Source organism: Coccomyxa subellipsoidea (assembly GCF_000258705.1).
Source record: "Coccomyxa subellipsoidea C-169, whole genome shotgun sequence".
Classification (NCBI taxonomy): Eukaryota; Viridiplantae; Chlorophyta; class Trebouxiophyceae; family Coccomyxaceae; genus Coccomyxa; species Coccomyxa subellipsoidea.
The window spans coordinates 522734-541807 of NW_005178038.1; the positions used below are offsets into that span (position 1 = coordinate 522734).

General features: G+C 52.3%; 5 protein-coding genes across 5 annotated transcripts; 2 read left to right on the top strand and 3 right to left on the bottom strand.

Annotated features, from left to right (window-relative positions):
* Positions 1–1310: 1310 nt before the first annotated feature.
* COCSUDRAFT_14170 (arsenical-resistance protein ACR3) lies at positions 1311–4329 on the top strand (the record flags this gene model as incomplete). The annotated part of the gene is made up of 5 exons (XM_005648959.1): positions 1311–1480; positions 1786–1921; positions 2545–2748; positions 3195–3434; positions 3997–4329. The coding sequence occupies 5 exons, from the start codon at positions 1311–1313 to the stop codon at positions 4327–4329; spliced, it is 1083 nt and encodes a 360-aa protein (XP_005649016.1).
* Positions 4330–5352: 1023 nt separating this feature from the next.
* On the bottom strand, positions 5353–8195 carry COCSUDRAFT_28192 (NADPH-dependent FMN reductase; the record flags this gene model as incomplete). Its single annotated transcript, XM_005648960.1, has 5 exons — positions 5353–5896; positions 6380–6517; positions 7174–7338; positions 7824–7911; positions 8095–8195. The coding sequence occupies 5 exons, from the start codon at positions 8193–8195 to the stop codon at positions 5705–5707; spliced, it is 684 nt and encodes a 227-aa protein (XP_005649017.1). The 3' UTR covers positions 5353–5704.
* A 788-nt stretch (positions 8196–8983) lies between these two features.
* COCSUDRAFT_52973 (hypothetical protein) lies at positions 8984–12029 on the bottom strand. The gene is made up of 7 exons (XM_005648961.1): positions 11897–12029; positions 11496–11576; positions 11115–11308; positions 10678–10871; positions 10171–10311; positions 9736–9802; positions 8984–9477 (listed from the first exon to the last, which is right to left on the bottom strand). Exons 2-7 carry the CDS (start codon positions 11516–11518, stop codon positions 9398–9400), a joined length of 699 nt encoding a protein of 232 aa, XP_005649018.1. The 5' UTR covers positions 11519–11576; positions 11897–12029; the 3' UTR covers positions 8984–9397.
* Positions 12030–12197: 168 nt separating this feature from the next.
* On the top strand, positions 12198–14657 carry COCSUDRAFT_28196 (transcription factor). Its single transcript, XM_005648962.1, has 6 exons — positions 12198–12277; positions 12488–12555; positions 12794–12942; positions 13077–13133; positions 13642–13806; positions 14209–14657. Exons 2-6 carry the CDS (start codon positions 12488–12490, stop codon positions 14250–14252), a joined length of 483 nt encoding a protein of 160 aa, XP_005649019.1. The 5' UTR covers positions 12198–12277; the 3' UTR covers positions 14253–14657.
* A 102-nt stretch (positions 14658–14759) lies between these two features.
* Positions 14760–19053, bottom strand: COCSUDRAFT_22852 (RNA helicase 2). Its single transcript, XM_005648963.1, has 9 exons — positions 18986–19053; positions 18361–18648; positions 18104–18225; positions 17694–17893; positions 17216–17323; positions 16825–16944; positions 16148–16315; positions 15485–15658; positions 14760–15155 (listed from the first exon to the last, which is right to left on the bottom strand). Exons 1-9 carry the CDS (start codon positions 18997–18999, stop codon positions 15129–15131), a joined length of 1221 nt encoding a protein of 406 aa, XP_005649020.1. The 5' UTR covers positions 19000–19053; the 3' UTR covers positions 14760–15128.
* Positions 19054–19074: the final 21 nt, after the last annotated feature.

Consider the following 19074-nt stretch of genomic DNA (forward strand, 5'->3'; position numbering starts at 1 on the left):
CCCGGGGCGGCAGCGGCGCCCGGCGCGGCAGCCGGGGGAGGCCCAGGCACAGGCATGTGCTCACGCACGCGGTCGCCCTCCCGGACGAAGAGGCGCTCCTCGCGCCAGAAGGGCTGCTTGCCGGCTGTCTTCAGGGCGACATAGTGTGGGCGCATGCTGACGCGGATGCGCTGCTGCTGCGGGGTGAGGTCGGGATCCAGGAAAATCTGGGTTGGCAGGAGGATTCCAACAAGAAATGCTAGCTGACGTCACGGGTCCACATGCGGTTTGCCTGACGTGATCAAACGTACTCCACCATCGCATCTTTGATCCCACAAACAACTTGCTTCACAATTTCTATACTTTCCTTCTTTCGTTGCTGTTGCAGCCTACTCTCTTCTCCAGGGGCTATCAAATATTCGCGTTCGACGACTTACAGTATGGGATCAACGGTGACCCAAGTGGTCAGCTCATGCCAGGGAGTCCAGTTCAAGAATCAGAAGACCCTCAGGTGCCGCTTTTCGAGCGGCACCGATGTGCCTGCATCCTTTGACGCAGAGAGCAACTGCATCAGCTGTGTCCCACCCCCAGAGGTGCGGCTAGTAGCTTTTCATCGAGACTTCTGTTGCTTCGTCTTGTCATACTCTGTCGTAGTGCCGACTGGCGGAAGGCAGGCAGAAGGGGCCTGCTACAGCGTTCTTGGGCCTGTGACACCTCACCCTATATGTTCAAGAGGGTAGGTGTGTTTATCAGGCACTGGAGGGCGAAAATGGCAAGTTTCAGGTCTATGGAAGCGACGGGGATTTGCTCTGCCCAAGCTGCGATCCGACCATCAAGTATGACTTCCTCTGCTGAGTCTCTGCTGTTCTTCTCAGACTTTGGCACTTTTATAGTGAACCTCCAAATGCATATGCCACTGGGAAGTTATTGCTGTGGTGTACATGCAGGCCTGGTGTTCCCAGCTCGTCATCAATCTTTGAGGTGACACCCTCACATGATCAAGGAATTGCACTGCGCCTGGTATTTGATCCCATGCAATTCAGAGGTCAGAACGCCAGGAACATTCTCAGACCTGCTTGTGTCTCATCCCAGGTGGATGGGTGTGGGGCTGGGGAAGATGGACAAGGCAGTGCTACAACTGCCACCAGTGAGTCTCCAGTCCACGACTTTTTTCTTCTTCTCTGGTCTTTTCTGCTTTACAAAAGTTGTAGGTCTTGGGGCGATTTCACGTGCAAATCATCGAACAAAATCCCAGCCCACATCAAAACGCAATGATGATCTTTAGCATGCATTAACTTCACAAGCGACCCGCGGCAAAAACTGATCCTTTAATGCGCTCTGCAGGTGTATTTAAGAAGCTCTCGCTGTTGGACCGCTTTCTTCCTGTGTGGATTATCGGTGCTATGGCGCTTGGCATACTGCTGGGCTATTTCGTGCCCGCCGTGGAGCGAGCTTTCAGCGGAGTGCAGATTGTCGACGTCTCCTTATCAATAGCTATAGGGTGGGTTCTCTGCATTCCTCTCCTCTTTGCAGAGCTGTTTGTAGCAGTAGTGCCCCTGCAGGACTTGTGCCTTGTTCTGAGGGTGTCAGGAATTCACATTGGCAGCGCCGCAGCAGAGGTCAAGTGGAAGGTTCTGCACAGACATTGATAAGCAGCTGATATTTTGGGCTTATTCGCAGCCTTCCTGGTCAGCAACATGTATCTTAGACCTGGACAAATGTTTTTGTAGCGCGCCACATGGATCTTTAACACTATTTGTCACTCAGTATGGCACTCGGCATGAAATTATTTGTGCGTGCATGCAGTCTGTGGGCGATGATGTGGCCGGTGCTGACGAAGGTGCGCTACGAGCTTCTGGGCAGCATCCTGAGCAGCCGGGCCATCTGGGGCCAGCTCGCCATTTCCCTCATTGCCAACTGGGTCCTCGGCCCTGCCATCATGGTGGGTCACCAGCCCTCCTCCACTCCTCAAACTGCATCAGCGCCAAGACTGTGATAGGGGCCCCGCTGCATGCACTGATGTGCAACACTGCAGCATTGATCGGAGAAGATTGCTTACATTTTCTGTATTATGGTGCAAGGGTGAAGGTGCTCCTGATGGTGTATTATTGGCGTAGATTCTGCATTCATCGACCTTGATATTTAGTACCTGAATCTTGGCCCTGACCTGCATTGACCCAGCACATCGCCCTTGGTACAGCAACTCATAAGAAGGTGCATTCGCTTCGGGCATGCATTCTGCGAGAATTTGAGTGAGCGTGGGAGAGCCTTCCATGCGCGCAGGTGGCATTTGCATGAGCAGCGCTGCCAGACACAGTCCCCTCACACTTTGTCAAACTGGAAACCCTACCCTTTTATGTTAGCTTCTGCGCTTGCGTGCATTGGTGGCGTTTGCATGAGCAACACTGCAGTGCACAGTCCCGCTCACAAACTGTCACACTTGAAGAAGTCCCACCCACTTACAGGAGCTTCTGTACTTTGCGCTTAGGTGGCGTTTTGCTGCGATACACAGTCCCGCTCCTCACACTCTCACACTGGAGTCACTGTGCTTTCGTGCGTGCGCAGGTGGCGTTTGCGTGGGCGACGCTGCCGGACCTGCCGCACTACCGGGCGGGGGTGATCCTGGTGGGCCTGGCGCGCTGCATCGCCATGGTCCTGCTCTGGAACCAGCTGGCCAATGGCAGCCCCGAGTACTGCGCCATCCTCGTCGCCGTCAACTCCATCCTGCAGATCGTCCTCTACGCGCCCCTCGCCCTCTTCTACCTCCAGGTGCGAAAAGGGGATTTTTATTTTCGTGCTGGATGGCATGACCGGGCCATGGTTCTAAAAAGGCCCGCCTCGAAACCAGGCGTACTGTGCCATGGACTGTTCTGCTAGTGTATCTATCTGTCTACTCCAATGTCTAATGACTCTCACAGCCAGTCAGCCAGCCAGGTTGGTGAAGCCCCATGCAAATGAGTTTGGTGGCGCTGTGAAATTGCCACAAAATCCAGACAAGCTCTTGTGTTTTGCAGAGCGTCTTGTCACTCAAGAGCTTGTGCCTTGCTTTTCTTTTGGTGAGTGAAGACAGCAGGAAGCAGATCTTCCTGCGTCCCACAAAGCAGCATGCGAATTCAAATCAACACTTCTTTCTTTGTTGTGCTGGTCAAAGACAAACTCTTTTCGTTCCGCCAGCGCCCTGCACCACTGATCCTGGTCCCCATTGGCATCTCCAGGTGGTTTCGGGCGGCGCGGGTGCGGCCGGGGGAGTGCACATCGGCTTCTGGCAGGTCGCGCGCAGCGTGCTGCTCTTTCTGGGCATCCCTCTGCTGGCCGGCATCATGACCCGCTACACCCTCCTGGCCACGATTGGAAAGCGCCGCTTTGAGAACAACTTCATGCCCTACTTCGGCCCTGTCGCGCTGCTGGGCCTCATCTACACCATCATTGTCATGTTCTCCCTCCAAGGCCACGAGGTGCGCATCTTTCTGAGCTGTTCATGTAGATGCTGTCGGCCCACTCCAACTTGCTAAAAGCTTATGCGGATGCCGCTGAGACATATCCAGGCGCTGCTTGACTGTAGATCCTCTCTGCAAGACCCCATTCACAAAGCGGCACAAAGCAGCTCTGGCCGCCCAAATGTTTGCCGCGGGTTTGTTGCTACATAAGCTATTGTCAATGCTCACTGCGCGGTGTGCCCTCATGCGCTGTTGGGCTGGAGTGATGTTTGTGATGGTATGGGTCAGCTTGGATGCGCTTGGGCTGCTCTGAATGCGCCAGCGTGCATGAGCAGCTCAAGCAAATCCAAGCAAATTCATTCCAGCACAAGCACCGTCCTTCCAAATGACGCATGCAGAGGAGCATGCAGAGTGTGATTAATGGACTCATGCGATGTACAGTTGATGCTTGGCAGCGCCGTTGAATGTTGCAATATAGGGACACTTGTGAGGCAGCCCTTCCTGTCTTTATTGGCACTCACGTGTGTCTTAATGTCTGCATTTTTCACCTGACTTTATATGGATTCTACATTATGCGCAGGTGATCGCCAACATCGGCAACGTGTGCCGCGTGGCCGTGCCGATGATCCTCTACTTTAGCGTCATGTTCTTCGGCACGCTGGCAGTCTGCTGGAAGCTGGGAACGCCCTACGATCAATCCGTGACTCAGGCCTTCACAGCCTCCAGCAACAATTTCGAGCTGGCCATTGCCATTGCTGTGGGCACCTTTGGAATCAAGTCCCAGGAGGCTCTGGCCGCCACTATTGGGCCCCTGATCGAGGTTCCGGTGCTTCTGGGGCTTGTGTATGTCGCCCTGTGGCTCAACAAGAAATGGTGGGGGGCTCCCCGGGGAACCACTGGCGCATCTGCCTGAATTTGAATTTGAATTCGTTTTGTGGGATGACAGCTCCTGACATTGAATGGGTGCTCGACAGGAGTCACCGGGGGGTAGACTCATGTCTGTACGGCAGTGCAAGGGGCTTTCAAGCGTCAATTTACATGCTATTATGTACACCGTCCTGTGTAAAAAAAAATTGGAGTTTCTGCACTGCTGCTTGATTTGAGAATTTGATATTCGTGGAGACACATTGAAGTATTCTAGCTGAAAAAAATGAGTGTTGCATGCATGACAAGAGCTGCGGACAGATGGAAGTGATTTGAGACTTGAAGTGATGATCTACAACGCATGCACATGCTTATGTGACCACAAGCGTCCAATTCGATCGGCGAGCCTGCCAATTTAGCCTTGTAAGCCTAGTCAGCACGACAGGGTCAGGCCCCTTGCAAATTCCTTCCACCTGTGCCCCAGTCCTTTTTCCAATGTCGTTGTCTGCTGTGCTGCACAGTTCCAACACGTGCCAAGGTGATTGCTGTACTGAGGGGACTGCTCTTTATATCGATTGCAATGTTGAGCTCCTGGATCAGAACTCGAGCAGATCTAGATCACAAGATCAGGGCCTCAAGAAAGGATCTCAATATTACACACATGCTTCTTGCATGTAAGCACAAGGGTTGCAACGATTCCCATTCTTCTTCACATGCATGCGGCAAAAGCAAAGCCCGTACTTGAATTTACATTCTCTGTTGCGGGTACTAAGTTCCACTGTGTAGGTCTCCATGCCATGATGACATCTAAGGTCCTCCACACGACCTTCCAAGATCATTTAAAGTTGTACAGTAGGGGTGCTGTGCACACAATGTCAGCTAAGATGGACCTGAAAGAATAAGTGTATGGGAACCCTTTGTCATAAGACTTCGTTCTGGCACAAAAGGTCGCCCAGATGTATGAAGTATGGCAGGTTTCAGAAGGTGTCAGAGGACCAACCTGCTTCACAGCAAAGCCGCATAAAACCTAAACGCTAAAATAGCCACTGCAAGCATTGCAGGTGGCGGCCTTAAAAATGGTTACCATAGCAAGACGCTCCTTATTGGGAAACGCTTCTAATCAATTGCTTACCAACACATCACGTGCGGCATGTACTAGCAACGAATTCCACAGTGCCTACTTCATATGTCTGTCCCAACAATAAGATTATCAGTGCTCTACGGAGATTGTCCCTGTAGTCTCAACCTGCACAATTCTCACCGTGACCGAACACTCTGGCACATCCTTCTTCATCGATTAAAATGAGGCGTGCCTTCTCCACAGCGCCAACATGGCTGCTCTCCACTTCACCCCATTGCGTCCTCTGTCTGGGAATTTTGAGACCGATTCGAGACTGGCCCCTTTGAATTTCCTCGGCATGGGCTCAGCCGGTGGCGGCAACGTCCTTCTTTTTGGCGGCCTCCTTTTCTGCCTGGCTGAGCAGGCGCCCCTTCTCGAGCTTCTCCTTGCGCTCGCTGTAGCGGTCGACCAGGAAGTCCGAGCGCCCGCGCAGCAGCATGGAAAACTTGTACAGCTCCTCTGCCACGTCAACCACCCTGTCCCTGTAGCTCCTGGCCTGCGCGCACCCCAAAACCAGAAATTTAGCTTTCTTCATGCCCCGATTGCCAAACTTGGATGGCAACGTTCACATTCATGAAAGAGGCAGGCACGGGTTTGATAGTCCTGTAGCCTCTGACGATATTCAATTACCACACTGCCGATGTTGCCACGGCAATCATATTAAAGAAAACGTCTTTGCTTTTAGATGCTCTGTTGCGGGAGCCTGAGAAGTGAGGTGGCACCCTGAAGGACCACGACAACAACAGAGCAAGTCTCTGGCCACCACAACTTCACAAATTTGTTGTGTCACATACCTCCTTGTCCTCACGCAGAGACAGACTGACATACAGTGAACCCCAAACAGGCAAGTGGGCATCGGCCGCTTCTTGATCTATATCTGACCCAGCGAGGACACACAAATAGGGGCGCCATTGCCTGAGTGCAAAATTCTTTCTAGCATGCCTTCAGCTGCAGCAAACAAGCCAGGCATGTGCAGTACCTTCATGCGGCCGTCGTCATGGAACTCGGTCCAGGCCTTGGGCACGGAGGACTGGTTGGGGATGGTGATCATTCGCATCCAGCGGCCCAGCACCCGCAGCGTGTTCACTGTGTTAAAACTCTGCGAGCCGCCGTTCACCTGCAGCAATACCCACACGACAGATATCATGGGAAGTATAGAAGATGGCAAAAACGGCTTCCCTGCAGATAAAGGCCGCAGTGGCAACTGGGCCGGGGCAGCATGTCAGGCCTCTACAGGGAATTCCATCAAATGTCAGTGGGACGAGCCGTGTTGATCTCCTGCTTATGCTTGAAGCCTGTTAGATTCCCTCTCTCAGGCCCCCGATGTCAACCCAATGTGATCATGGCAAAAAGACCCCACAACAGTGCTTGTCATTGGTCGGCCAGTGAGGCCTGAGTCATACGAGACCCCCATCGTTTGGGGCAAACAGGATTGTATAGAAGGGTCCTGTCCCAGAAAGAACCTTTGCAGTACTTTGCTGCTATGCCTGAAGGGACAATTACTCTATCCCCTGCCAATTTGATCTGCTAGCAACTGCTCGATCGACTGGTAGTAGGAACACAAGCAAGAGAGTGCGCCTGTGCAGCGTGCCTGTGCCACTTGTAGCAGAAGCCTTCGCACCTCGACAGGGTAGCCTACAAGGGTCTCCTCCTCAGGATAACCATCGCCTCCTTATGCCAAAAGCCTGCACCAAGGCTGTGAGCAGCGCGCATGTTCCACAAGCAAATGCCACCGGGACATGCAGCACGGGCACTTTTAGCAGCAGCACACACCTGTGCAATGGCGAGGGTGCGGCCCTGGGATGGCCGCACAGAGCCGAGCGAGAGGGGGATCCAGTCGATCTGGTTCTTGAACACGGCCGTGATTGTGCCGTGCTGCTCCGGGCACACCCACACGTGCGCCTCCGACCACTCACTCAACCCACGCAGCTCCTTCACCTGCGCACCAGACCATACAGCTCTCAGCCGCCGAGGGCAATAAATGTCGAAGAGTACAAAGAGAGTCGCGTTCAGTGCTCCCGGGGCGGGTGATCATTGTGTTCTTGCTGCATAATGTGCATGCGCCAGGCAGCCCTTCCTCCTATTGTCCTGGCGCTCGTGATGTCTGCAGATTTGTATCGCCCAAGAGGTATTCCATTTCTAGGTGGCAGGAGGATGCATGGTTTCACTGGACAGCTCAAAGATGCTTTGGCATGGCCGAATGTGTCCTGCATGCTTCATGCAACAGGTTTTAAAATACAAGTCCATGAATGCAACCTACAAAGAAGCACTGCTGGAAATCGTTGTGTGGGCAACTCTGCATGTAGCGAGCGCTGAGAGGCCTATAGCTGGGCGTGAGCCGTCATCGATTCTAGGGTGCTGAGGTGCAAATGAGGCAGCTACGCAGTCATCAGCATGCTGTGAGAAGAAAAAAAGCAACGAACCTTTTCATGTCCCTCAGACACGTCATCTTTGATGGGCAGGCCTTCTGGATCGAAGAACCTGACGTCTGCGCCTATGAACTCCAAAATCCTGCACCCAGATACATGCGACAATGCGACTACCCTCTTTCTTCCAACACCCTGGAGCACATTATTGGGGAACAAATGCACGGATCGCTCCAAGGCAGAAAAAAATCACAAATATGAGTGGGTTGGGGCTGTAGAGTGTGGCACGATTAAGAATATCCATCTACTGCAGGTGAAGGAGTGTCACCTTGCGAATTCCAGAGCCAACAACCGAGAATAGGAGCGTTTCCTCATCGAGCCATGGAGGACCAAGACCCTCAAGGGATCTGCCTTTGCCTCTTCTTTCATAAAGGCTTTCACAGAGTCCAGTTCCAGGTCTTTCACCCAGTCATTCTGTGCTGCTTCCCCACTCAGCCTGTATATCTTGTAGTCTGGATGCATCTGCACTCGCAAGCAGCTAGCTCAGTAAGAATTAAACACACTGAGAAGGGTGTGTTGGACTCTCAGCAAGGCTTTCACAGACCACCAAGCACTACCTCAGGTCATCCAAGTAGCACAAGCGTCATTCCATTTGCAGGTCTAGCAGATCAGCTCCGGCATCATGAATAAGTAGCAATAGCGCCGGCATTCACCTGTGAAATGGATGTGACGGAACTACACTGCACAACGGTCTCCTTCCGTGCAAGCACCCCGCCGCTATTTTTTAAGGAATATAAAGAAGGTAAATGCACTACTTGGCGCTGCAATGCCCGGAAGGACGCCCCTGAGAACGCCGCGTACATGGAACAAGTCCAAGAAAGATCATAAGACGATTGCTGGACACTGCTTCCGCTCAGAACAGCATCTCCTCCACACAGAAATGGGACAACGATATTTAACAAAAGTATTGGGCAGATCGCAGTGCAGTGAGGAAGCACGAGGTGGCCCAACTCGAGCAAAGGCTTGCAGGTGGGCAGCCCAATTTGGGCAGGTGGGCTTGCCTTCCTGACCGCCTGGAACAGCAACATACAAAAAAGTTCCACTGGTAGCCTACTGGACAGTATGGCACTGTAACAATGTAGCCATGCATGTGGACAGCTCCAGTGCAGTGTTCATGAAATGGTCTTACGCTTGATGATTGGCCGCGGGATGACGCGGGAATTTGAATAAGCTTAAGCAGCCTTTAATTCTGATCATGTTTCAAGTTGCACTTAACATTTTCAGGTGTAGAATACGTGGCCAGATGCTCTGCACTGGCATCACACTGAAACATTAATAATCAGGAGAGCAGAAGTAAGCTTCAAAGCACCCCAATTCAGTTTGCCCATATTCATTAGTCCCTCGTTTTCATTCAAGTCGGTCTAGACAGATCAGAAAATACACTTGAGAGCACCACCGAATTGCTTGAGAAAGTCTTGCCAGTCCAATCTTGTCGTTTCGTCAATCTTAAAGCCTTATTGCCATGCAACCCAACACTCAACCCACTTTTGGCGCCCCAAAAATTGTCATGCGGCGCCTCAATATTGGACCAAACAAAGGTTCTCCCCTAGAGTCGAGCAGCAGCACTGCGCTCACTTCTTGCCCAGGAAGCTGGGCATGCGCAGCCAGCCGAGAGGGTCGGCCGCAGCTGTGGCAGGGGTGGCAGTCGCATCTGTACCCAAACCACAAATCTTCAACACTGTAGCCTCAAGGTCGAGTAAAGCAGCCTAACATCACAGTCCAGATGACTTGACATGGACGCTTCCTTCCTCATGCAGCATAGCATGACAGCAGCGGCATACACCCATCACCATTGCCGTTTCGGATGTAAATACAAGGCACATGGCGCAATGAGTACCAGTGTCAAGACCCATATTAGTCATGCCGGTGTCAAGACAAAATTATGTCAGGCCATAAATGGAGAACACACCGGCGCCTGTGGTGGCAGCTGTTGCTGCGGTGGATGTCACGGTGGTGCCATCTGAAGCAGTAGCCGGCTGCAACCACATCACAAAGTTTAGGCATGAAGTAAGCTGAATCAGCCCATCTGCAAGTACATGACGCAGCAAGGATTTGGAAGGGCAATGATGACCCAAGAAGGTGCTCATAACTGCTATGATGCAAATCAGTTCCTCAAGCCAAAATCATATGGGTGTGGCATGCTAGACATAACATCTGCATTCATGAGTGCATGTCCAGATCTGTACTGTATAAGAAATGTCACAGCCCTGGAGCCGCATGGACAGTTGAGCCAACCTGTGAGGTCCATTGTCTTTGGAAGTGTCACCAATGCCTGACAATCCTCTGAGAATGATGAATCTTCTGGTAGAGTTGCCATGCATTACTGGATCTGCTAGGTGGTCACCTGGGCCTCGGTGGTGGGAGTTGTGGCTGCGGTGCCGGTGAGTGGGTTCTGACCGCTGACGACCTCCGATGTCACCTTCTGGAAGTTCTTAATCTGAGCCTGGTTGGCATCGTTGATCAGCATCTGCAGCGGTGCAGCCGCCTGCAGGAGCACACGTGCACATCGCTGAGTAAATTATTCTATTCATGCAACAATACCGAACTGAACCGGAATGGCATGAAAAAACTAATTTGCTGCCTGTTGGTAGCCCAGTTTAGTGAGGCTGCAACATTGTACATGTTGCTGAGTGATCCATGCATTCCATGCAACAGCCCTGAAGTGCCCCTGATAAGTGGATGACTAATCTTCCTGCTCCAGCATTATGCAAACGCAACCCCAGTACAAGCAGACAAGCAGGTATCTAGTCAAGCATAGCACGCACAGGCTTCCCTCAGCAATAGGCGTCACTGGGTCTGGTAAAACTGAAGGCAAGCATGTGTGCATATGCAAAAGGGGCAATGAACGCACGATAGCGAGGTTCCACTGCACTTTCTGAGCGTTGTCCTTGGTGATGCGGGTCTCAAACGCGTAGTCGAGGGCCTTTGCGACCGGCTGGTACGCCTGCACAAAGTCCTCGATTGTGGGGTTGGGGTTAGCCACCCGGTTGGCCATAAAGTCGGGCTGTGCCTCTGCTGCAGGCGCTCCGGAAGGTGCCTCCACACCTGCACCGTCCCAGAGACACACCTCAGTACTGAAGCTGTCGTGTGCTGTGCGAACTTCTCATCTAGTCAGGGGTTGTTGCTGCCACGGCATCCCTTGGCAGGGAGCAGCCAGGGTGCTTGTGCTGCATCAGCCTCATGTGCATGGAGACGGCTGGCAGATTGGCTTAATTCCAGGTGCTGCAAAGAGCACCATTCCTGGAGGTTTACAAGGTGAAGGATTTTCATGAGTCAGCAGGTCAGTACCCTGGCTTGGTCCTGGTGCAAAAGCCTCCTCAGCAAGAGGCTCTATGGGCAGGATTCCCTGGGCCATCCCCACGTATTTGAGATATTCTGAGTAGCTCTTGATGTTCTTCGGCATCTTGAAGTTGGGGTCGACCGCCGGCATCTGGGCAGTGGTGGTGGAAATAAAGCAGGCCATCACCAGGACTGCCATACACCTGCGCAGATGCACAGCTTGTGAATGCCAGGTGGAGTGTCTGTTCTAAGAAGACTATCGTCTGGAAGTATACGGAAGTGCTCTTATTCCTGAAACAACGAGCACAATAAAAGCAAATAAATATATTCAGATGCCAGGTGCATGGCTGTCACTGATTGCTTTTCTTACAAGGAGATCAGAAAACGCACATCATACACTTTTGGGACGCCATTATATCGCTGATGCTGGTGGCCTTGGTCGTCAGCGCCGCCGAAATTTCAAGTATCACCCTGCGTACATGCAGCTTCCCGCTTAGTCAGAACGGCAACACGGAGTCTCCCTGAGCCAGCACGCGTGGCTTCATACTGAAGCCTTCAACACTCCAGAAAGGCTGAATTCCGCAACATCTGATATCCCTGAGATGCCAATCTTTTGCTTGCTGCGTGCTTCACGCATCAGCCTCATAAAACGTAAGCAAGGTACACTCAGCTGTGGAGGAATCAGGAACCAGGCACAACATTCATTGATCCAAGAGACAGGCGAACATAAGTAATCATGTACACACAGCCTCACGCTTCTGAAATCAGTGTCTCAGGGGAAGGGATGCAACCTTCAGGACAAAGTTGGCTCTGCCCGCAAAGCCTGACGTCTCCTGTGCCGCGGTTCCGCTAGCCAGTAAAGATGTCTATGAGGATCTTAGGAATGGAATCTGCCCCTGCGTTTTTATCTGCCAGGACGGTCTGTTGAGCGCGGACACCTGTGGCTTGCAGATTTGAAGAGACGATACATACTGCATCGACCCTAAAACTTCATTGGAGTCCCCTGATTCTATATTTTCTAGGGGTGTGCAGGGCCCTGTTTCCATGATGCCATCTACATCAGCCGTCACGCCGGTACTATATTCCAGGGAAGTGAGGCCAGGCGGGCAGTTCTGGTGACATTGATGATAGAGGAGAACTGTTGATTGGGGCAGGGACTGACTCCAAAGAAGGTGCGTGTCGGAGATGGGCAAGAACTTGTCTTGGAGGGCATCTGGACTGCAAGCAGCCATGTCCTGTTCGATCCCCCCGGATCGAAGCGATTGAGAAAATTGTCTGGATTCAGATATTCTCTTTAAGTGCTGCTAAGTCACGCACGGGATCGGTAACCCTGCATGACAACTCTTGCCCATGAAGTACTGATGTAGAGCGTGCATATGCAGATGAATATCGAAAGGCTGCAGAAGATGGCGGGCTCTGTCCGCACCGGCGGCAAAGGAACTGTGCGAAGGTGTGCTTCACACATTTGAGGCCCTCAGTTGGACCGCTGACAGGCTCTAGTAGGAGGGATCTGGACAGTTTGTTTCTGGCGACCAGCTTGGGCAACGATTTCTTCTGTGCATGTGTACTAAGAGATCCTGATTTATGGCTCAGGAACCCCGAATACCTTTTGTTGATAGCTGTCAATACTGGCACTGTCGAGAGCTCACTAGGTGGTTTCCATCTGAAGACGTCTTTTTGCTTTGCAGAAAAAAGAAAGCAGTGCACAAGGTCTCCACAACAGACGACAAGCGACTTCAAGCAACCCTGAAGCGGCTTGGGGTTAACACCATCCCAGGGATTGAGGAGGTCAATCTGTTTGTCGAGAATGATGTCATCCACTTCACAAACCCCAAAGGTAATGCTCAAAGCCTTGCCTTATCTCTTCTGTTCTTCTGTTGTTGCCTAATGTGCTTCCATGCTGCCTTCCTCGGTCATGTCCATCAGTGATAAGTGCAGATCTTGACATGCTTCTGTGCTGTGTCCCTGCAGTGCAAGCTTCCATTGCAGCCAACACCTTTGTTGTCAGCGGACCCTCACAGACAAGGAGTAAGTTCCAGCTCCTGCATTTGTGCGTTCTAGTGCACAGTCATTGTATTCGCTGAATTGCTGCTGTTTCCCGTCTGCTCAGATCAGATTGCCATGAGGTATCTTTGCCAAGACTTCACGGCTCTCGATCTATGCTCAAGCGAAGACCAAAAGATAGCAGTCAGCGCATCTACTTAATTTTGCTTTCATAGCACGTGTGAGCACAGTCTGATCTATCAGCTTGTGTTTCATAGCCGAGCTGCGATGCATGTGCATGCAGCTGCTCAATTTTTTCTGGCAGAATACGTCTGGCTTCGAAGTGGCCTGGAGACTGAGCCTCTTGTCTAACGCAATATTATGCTGAGCATTACATTTGAGGCTCACTCCTCGTACTTAACGCCTGGCGTGATTGTGTCAGACAGCAAGCCTCAAATTTATGCATCAGATAAGGTTGGCCGGATGCATTGTAATGCAATGCCTTTAGCAGACCAACAGAGCCGCTGGCTGACTGGACTTGTGTGTTGCGCAGAGCTGCACGACCTGCTGCCGAGCATCCTGCCGCAGCTGGGCGCGGACAACATGAACACTCTGCGCAAGCTGGCCGAGGAGGGCTACGGCGGCGCTGGCGGCTTTGGCCGGGGACCCCCCGGCGGCGTGGGCACCATCGAGGAGGAGGACGAGGAGGACGACGACGGTGCGCTGACGCACCCCACTGACTCACTTTGTTATGCCGTGATGCACAGCAAAAGTGTCAGCAGGATTTGCCTCATGGACGGGGGATTTTGCATGCATGTGAGTTAGAGGGGTCGCACGGGCATGGAGCAAGGTAGCTCCGCTGTTTTAGATGGGAGGTGGTGAAGGCACAAACGCAGCTGTGCCCAAAGGCTATACTTGTTGAGCATGAATGTAACGTATCTGGTTGTCTTGCTGTCTTCCAGTACTGGCCAATGCCTGGTTGTTTGCATGGGCAGATGAGCCTGCGAGAAGGGCTGCCTTGCCATTGTGCTGGGTTAGAGAATTGCAGGGAGGCCAGCAGATTTGACACATGATGTCTTACAGCGGCTGGAGTATTGATGGCGGCTGGTGTGCCCTGCAGATGTGCCTGACCTGGTGGAGAATTTCGATGAGGCCGCCAAGTGAAGCAAGCATTTGCAACGAGGGGTACGCTGATGGGAGGCTGTTCAAAGCTTAGCCTTCAGCTGCTGCTATGCATATGTGTACACCTAGCTTTGTGGGAGCACTGAGAAATACCGCCGTTTGCATGATCAGGCAGGGCAATGTATGTAACAGCCACCGAAAGGCACTATCATCACTTTGGTCTGTTTGACTGCTAGAAAGGATCATAACGGCAGAATGGTACACTTTGACAGCTTATGATGAGAAGTCTATGCACATGTGTGAATGGCTTGGTCTGTCATGTTCTTTGCTTGCAAGCTTGGTTGTTTCAGCTGAGCAAAGCCGCTGTCCAGAGATGTGCTTGGGTGATCAGCCGTTGTCCTGAAGAATCAGACCAGCTGTCATCCATGTAATGCTGCATGCCTTCTGAATTAAAAGTTCAAAAGCGCGGTTAGAAACAGACATCAGCCTCTTATTGGGACACTGGCACAGTCCCAAGTGTGTCCCCCAGTGTGTCACAATTGGCAATATCGGGCAAACATTCCTTACAAAGCAGAGTCTCAATGACTTCTTTGGACAACCCTCCCTCTTACAGGTAAACGTGCTCTTTTGAAAGGTACGTCTTGAGGAAGCGTCAGGACACAAGAACGTCCTCGGTCAGTCCGTTTGAGCACGCATGATCCATACTCTGTGCCCGGCAGCAAAACCCGCGCAGCAGCAGTTGACCTTCCCTTCGGCCCTCCTCTTCACAGGAGCAACTTGTAGAGGTGCTTGCATTTATGTCAAATTGATCATATCAAGCCGTCTCTGGTCCCTTGCTGCGGGTCAGCAGGCAGAATTGATGAGCACCCTTGCAGCTCTGCAGCAGAAGAACTGTGGTGCATGTAGGCGCTGCTCAGATCAGATCAGGTCCGCCACGTTCATAGGCTGCAAACACACACAATTCCACATCAGTGCCACGCATTTAAGTAGAAGCACACAAAATAACCACACGTTACCCAGCAGCCAGAAGGTGTTTTGACACTAGCCTGGTCTATGGCACCCACTTTACCGCAGTATCACCCCACGCACTTAATAGAAGACCACCGGTTGCAGTGGCAATTTAAATTGCCCATATGACGGGGCTCAAGTCACACTATTCAGGAACCCCTTCTTAGATCAGGGCATATACACAAGGACCATGCGCTCACAGGATGGCGCCAGATGTGGCATGAGGTGAGCAGGCAAGATAGGCACAAGAGGACGGCGGAGCTCACCATTTCATCAATCTGGGTGGAGTAGTACTGCTCTATGTCGCGCAGGATGCGGATGTCATCGCTGCGCACAAAGTTGATGGCCACTCCCTTGCGCCCGTAGCGCCCGGAGCGGCCGATGCGGTGAATGTACAGCTCACGGTTGTTGGGCAAGTCGTAGTTGATCACCAACGACACCTGCACACCGCGTGCCCTCATCAGCTCAACAAATCCACCCTCTCATCCTCCAGACTTCCAGCAGATGTCCACAACACAGGAGCCACCACTGAGCCCATCATGCATAGGACCTTTTCTTTTTTTGAAGTGCAGAGCGGTCAGTGTGAACCAATCCATACTTCTTCCAACATGCAGCGCAGTGCTCACAGCAGCTGCCATTGATGTGATCCCCTGTAGAGGTGAGCAGGAGTGGGCACCCCAGCACGCATTCCTCTGGACCCTCAGGCGTCCGATAGCCTCTGAGTGCGGCAAAGAAAGGAAGAAAAGTGGAAAGCAAAGTTGGGAACACCGAGCGGTCCCATCATGAGCGCACGCGCAAAGCAGTGAAGCTACGCTGGGGACATCAGTTCAAGGGCTAACCCTCATCATCAAACACTGGGCACCCTACGAAGACATGCAACGCAGGGGTGCTTGCAGCATGTGCGGGCATGTGGCGGCATGTGCGCGCACCTGCTGCACGTCAAGGCCGCGGGCCCAGACGTCGGTGGAGATGAGGACGCGCGAGTGGCCGCCGCGGAACTCGCCCATAATTGCGTCGCGCTCCTTCTGCGGCATGTCGCCGTGCATCGCGCTCACTGTGAAGTTGTTCTGCCGCATCTTCTCCGTCAGCCAGTCCACCTGAACGCGCAGTTTAACAGAGAACACCACATCAGCTCTAAGTGAGTAGGTGCCAAAAAGACCCAACACAGAACACTACATCAGCTCAAGTGAGTAGGTGCCAAGAAGACCCAACACAGAACACTACATCAGTTCAAATGAGTAAGTGCCAAAATACCAAGCCATAACGGCGCAGTCCTGCCCAGGGTGTCATGCAAAATGGTGCCCCACGTAGGACTGAACTGAGGCCCTAGGCTCCAATGGAATACAAGTTCAGCAATCGATTGCGCCTGCGATACTTGTGCTCTACCAAGCATTTGTCATGTTGATTGCATGTTCGGGCCACACAGGCATGCAAGCTGTCTTCGTCATCCAATTGCGACAGACATTTTGAAAATCGCCGAGGCTCAGTTCAGCCTATGTGGGCTCCAAGCAAGTAATTTTCACAGTGTCTCAAGGCAAAGTGACAGTGGCGAAAGATGGTGGGGATGCATGGCAGTGGAAGCCCTGGATGGGGCAACAGGACCCACCTTCCTCTTGGTGTTGCAGAAGATGACGGCCTGTGTGATGGTGAGGGTGTCGTACAGGTCGCACAGAGTGTCAAACTTCCACTCCTCCTTCTCCACCGCCACAAAGAACTGCTTGATGCCCTGCGCACACCCCACAGGCGCTCAACGCAGCTGAAACCTTTCACATTTTTCTCCTTTTCTTACTCCGATCAGTGCCATACTTTGTGCTGCTACCACAGCAACATGACAGGAAGGCATACGGGACAGGTGCACAGAAAGGGTGCTCGTGGCATGCGAAAGCAGCAGCAGCTCTGCGCCAGAAACACCCACGAACACCGTAGTCCTATCGCACAGCATTTGGCTCCAAAGGCGATCAGACATGGGAGAAGGGAACGCAAAATATGGTGCGCACCTCGAGAGTCAGCTCATCACGCTTGACGAGGACCCTGAGCGGGTCTGTCATGAACTTGCTGGTCATCTCCAGCACCTCTCCTGGCAGCGTGGCACTCACCAGCACCACCTGCACACCAGGCCCAGCCACTTGGTATTAAAGTTTGAAAAAGTATAAATAGAGTGGAATAGCCTGCATAAGAAAAAGCACACCATATACCACTCGCACATGAGAGGCTTTCAATTGCCCACTTGAGTGGCCCAGGGATGCATGCTCCTGGCCAAAATTGCCCGCCAATTAAAAAAAAAACATGAACGGTGAGATGCAGGAGCTCTGCTGGCCCCACCAGGCCCAGCCCGTGGCAAGCAGAGTGTGGTTGGATTGCGCGCAAGCCTCTGTGCGACAGGATGCAAAGGCAAGCAGCAGCATCTTGAGTAGGTGTGATTGTAAGCCAGTGTAGAACACATGCGGCAGAAACGGAATCGGTACTGAAGCCTACCTGAGTGTCAGGGGGAAGGTATCGGTAGACGTCGTAGATCTGCTCCTTGAAGCCCTTGTTCAGCATCTCGTCCGCCTCATCCAGCACAAGTGTCTTGATGGACCGTGTGGCCAGGCAGCGCCGCTTGATCATGTCAAAGACCCTTCCAGGGGTTCCCGACACGATGTGCTGCCCAGCCTCTAACAAGGACATGTCCTTGCCTGCACGTTTGCATTTTGCTTAGCTAATTTCCGCCAGCACATCAGTCCCGCAAGCTTGGACACCGTTTAAAATGCTTGTTGTTGATCACATATCCATACACATGTTGAGAACAAGGGAACTGAGGAGAGAAGGCGAAATATGATGATAATTGAGGAATTGAGCAGCAGCACATCCAAAGAATATGGCTCGTGAGAAGGATGGGATCGCACCCAGGCTTGTGCCGCCAACGCATGTGTGCGCCCTGACCTTCATAAACTCAGCCACGGCCTGGATGGTCTTCGTGGTCTGCGCCGCCAGTTCTCTGGTGGGTGACAATATGAGACTCTGCGGCCTGCGCAAATGTGACACACGTGAAAAGTGGTAGTCCAGAATGGACCTCCTACCCAATCTCCTTTGATCAGCTTGCGAAAACAACAAAAGGCGCAGGAACACGTGGAGAAGGTTCAGGTGAAATAGGAGGACTCACTCGTTGAGCTTTGGGTCTAGGAGTTGTGCCAGGGAGATGGCAATCATAGATGTCTTCCCTGTGCCAGACTGCGCCTGCGCGATCACATCGCGGCCCTGCACTATGGGGAGGATGGCTCGCTGCTGGATGGCTGAGGGCTTCTCGAAGCCAAATTGATACACGCCACGCAGCAAGGGCTCCTTCAGATTCAGACCCTCAAAGGCTGTCACAACCTTCAGGTTTTCTTCCGACTCGAAGGTGAGCCCCTCATCTGCGACATAATCTGTGTGTGCAGGTGCCGCGCGCGGCCTGAACAGCAGACAACAACCACCATCATTAGAAAGCTGGCTTCAGATGTAAACTGAGCAGCCTCTGTAGTGCAGAGGCAGCGTGTCAGGATAAATGATCGTCTAAAATGGGTGGCTTGCTTGAGCCACTGAATAAAAACGATGAGCTGGACTGCCCTTCAAATGATCTGCATGCAGAATCCCTCCGGGATCGAGGTTTCTTAAAGACGAGTAAACTTTAGAAAACAATGAGGTCCTCTGGGCGAGCCAGACCGGTGATCCTCGCCATTATAACTTACTCATAAGACTAACAAATGCACGTTAGTTCTACGGCCTCCTGCAAAAGTATGGCTGCTCACCTTGCTTTAGACATCCTCTGCCCTGATCTTCCTCGCTGAACACTCTGTTCAGATTACAAATATACGCGTTTCTCGTGACAGGAGTCTTC

Bases quoted from the DNA above. Each gene is read 5' to 3' on its own strand.
- COCSUDRAFT_52973 (XM_005648961.1), bottom strand. From the start codon at position 11,518: ATGGCGTCCCAAAAGTGTATGAT. The intron at 10,312-10,677 runs GTGCGTTCATTG...GTGCTCCTGCAG, and splicing joins TGCAGTGGAACCTCGCTATC to GCGGCTGCACCGCTGCAGAT. The intron at 9,803-10,170 runs GTGACCACCTAG...ATGTGGTTGCAG, and splicing joins CTCCCACCACCGAGGCCCAG to CCGGCTACTGCTTCAGATGG.
- COCSUDRAFT_28196 (XM_005648962.1), top strand. From the start codon at position 12,488: ATGAATATCGAAAGGCTGCAGAAGATGGCGGGCTCTGTCCGCACCGGC. The intron at 13,134-13,641 runs GTAAGTTCCAGC...TGTGTTGCGCAG, and splicing joins CGGACCCTCACAGACAAGGA to AGCTGCACGACCTGCTGCCG. The intron at 13,807-14,208 runs GTGCGCTGACGC...TGTGCCCTGCAG, and splicing joins GGACGAGGAGGACGACGACG to ATGTGCCTGACCTGGTGGAG.
- COCSUDRAFT_22852 (XM_005648963.1), bottom strand. The intron at 17,894-18,103 runs GTGCGATCCCAT...GCAAACGTGCAG, and splicing joins CGTTGGCGGCACAAGCCTGG to GCAAGGACATGTCCTTGTTA. The intron at 17,324-17,693 runs GTAGGCTTCAGT...CCTGGTGTGCAG, and splicing joins ACCTTCCCCCTGACACTCAG to GTGGTGCTGGTGAGTGCCAC.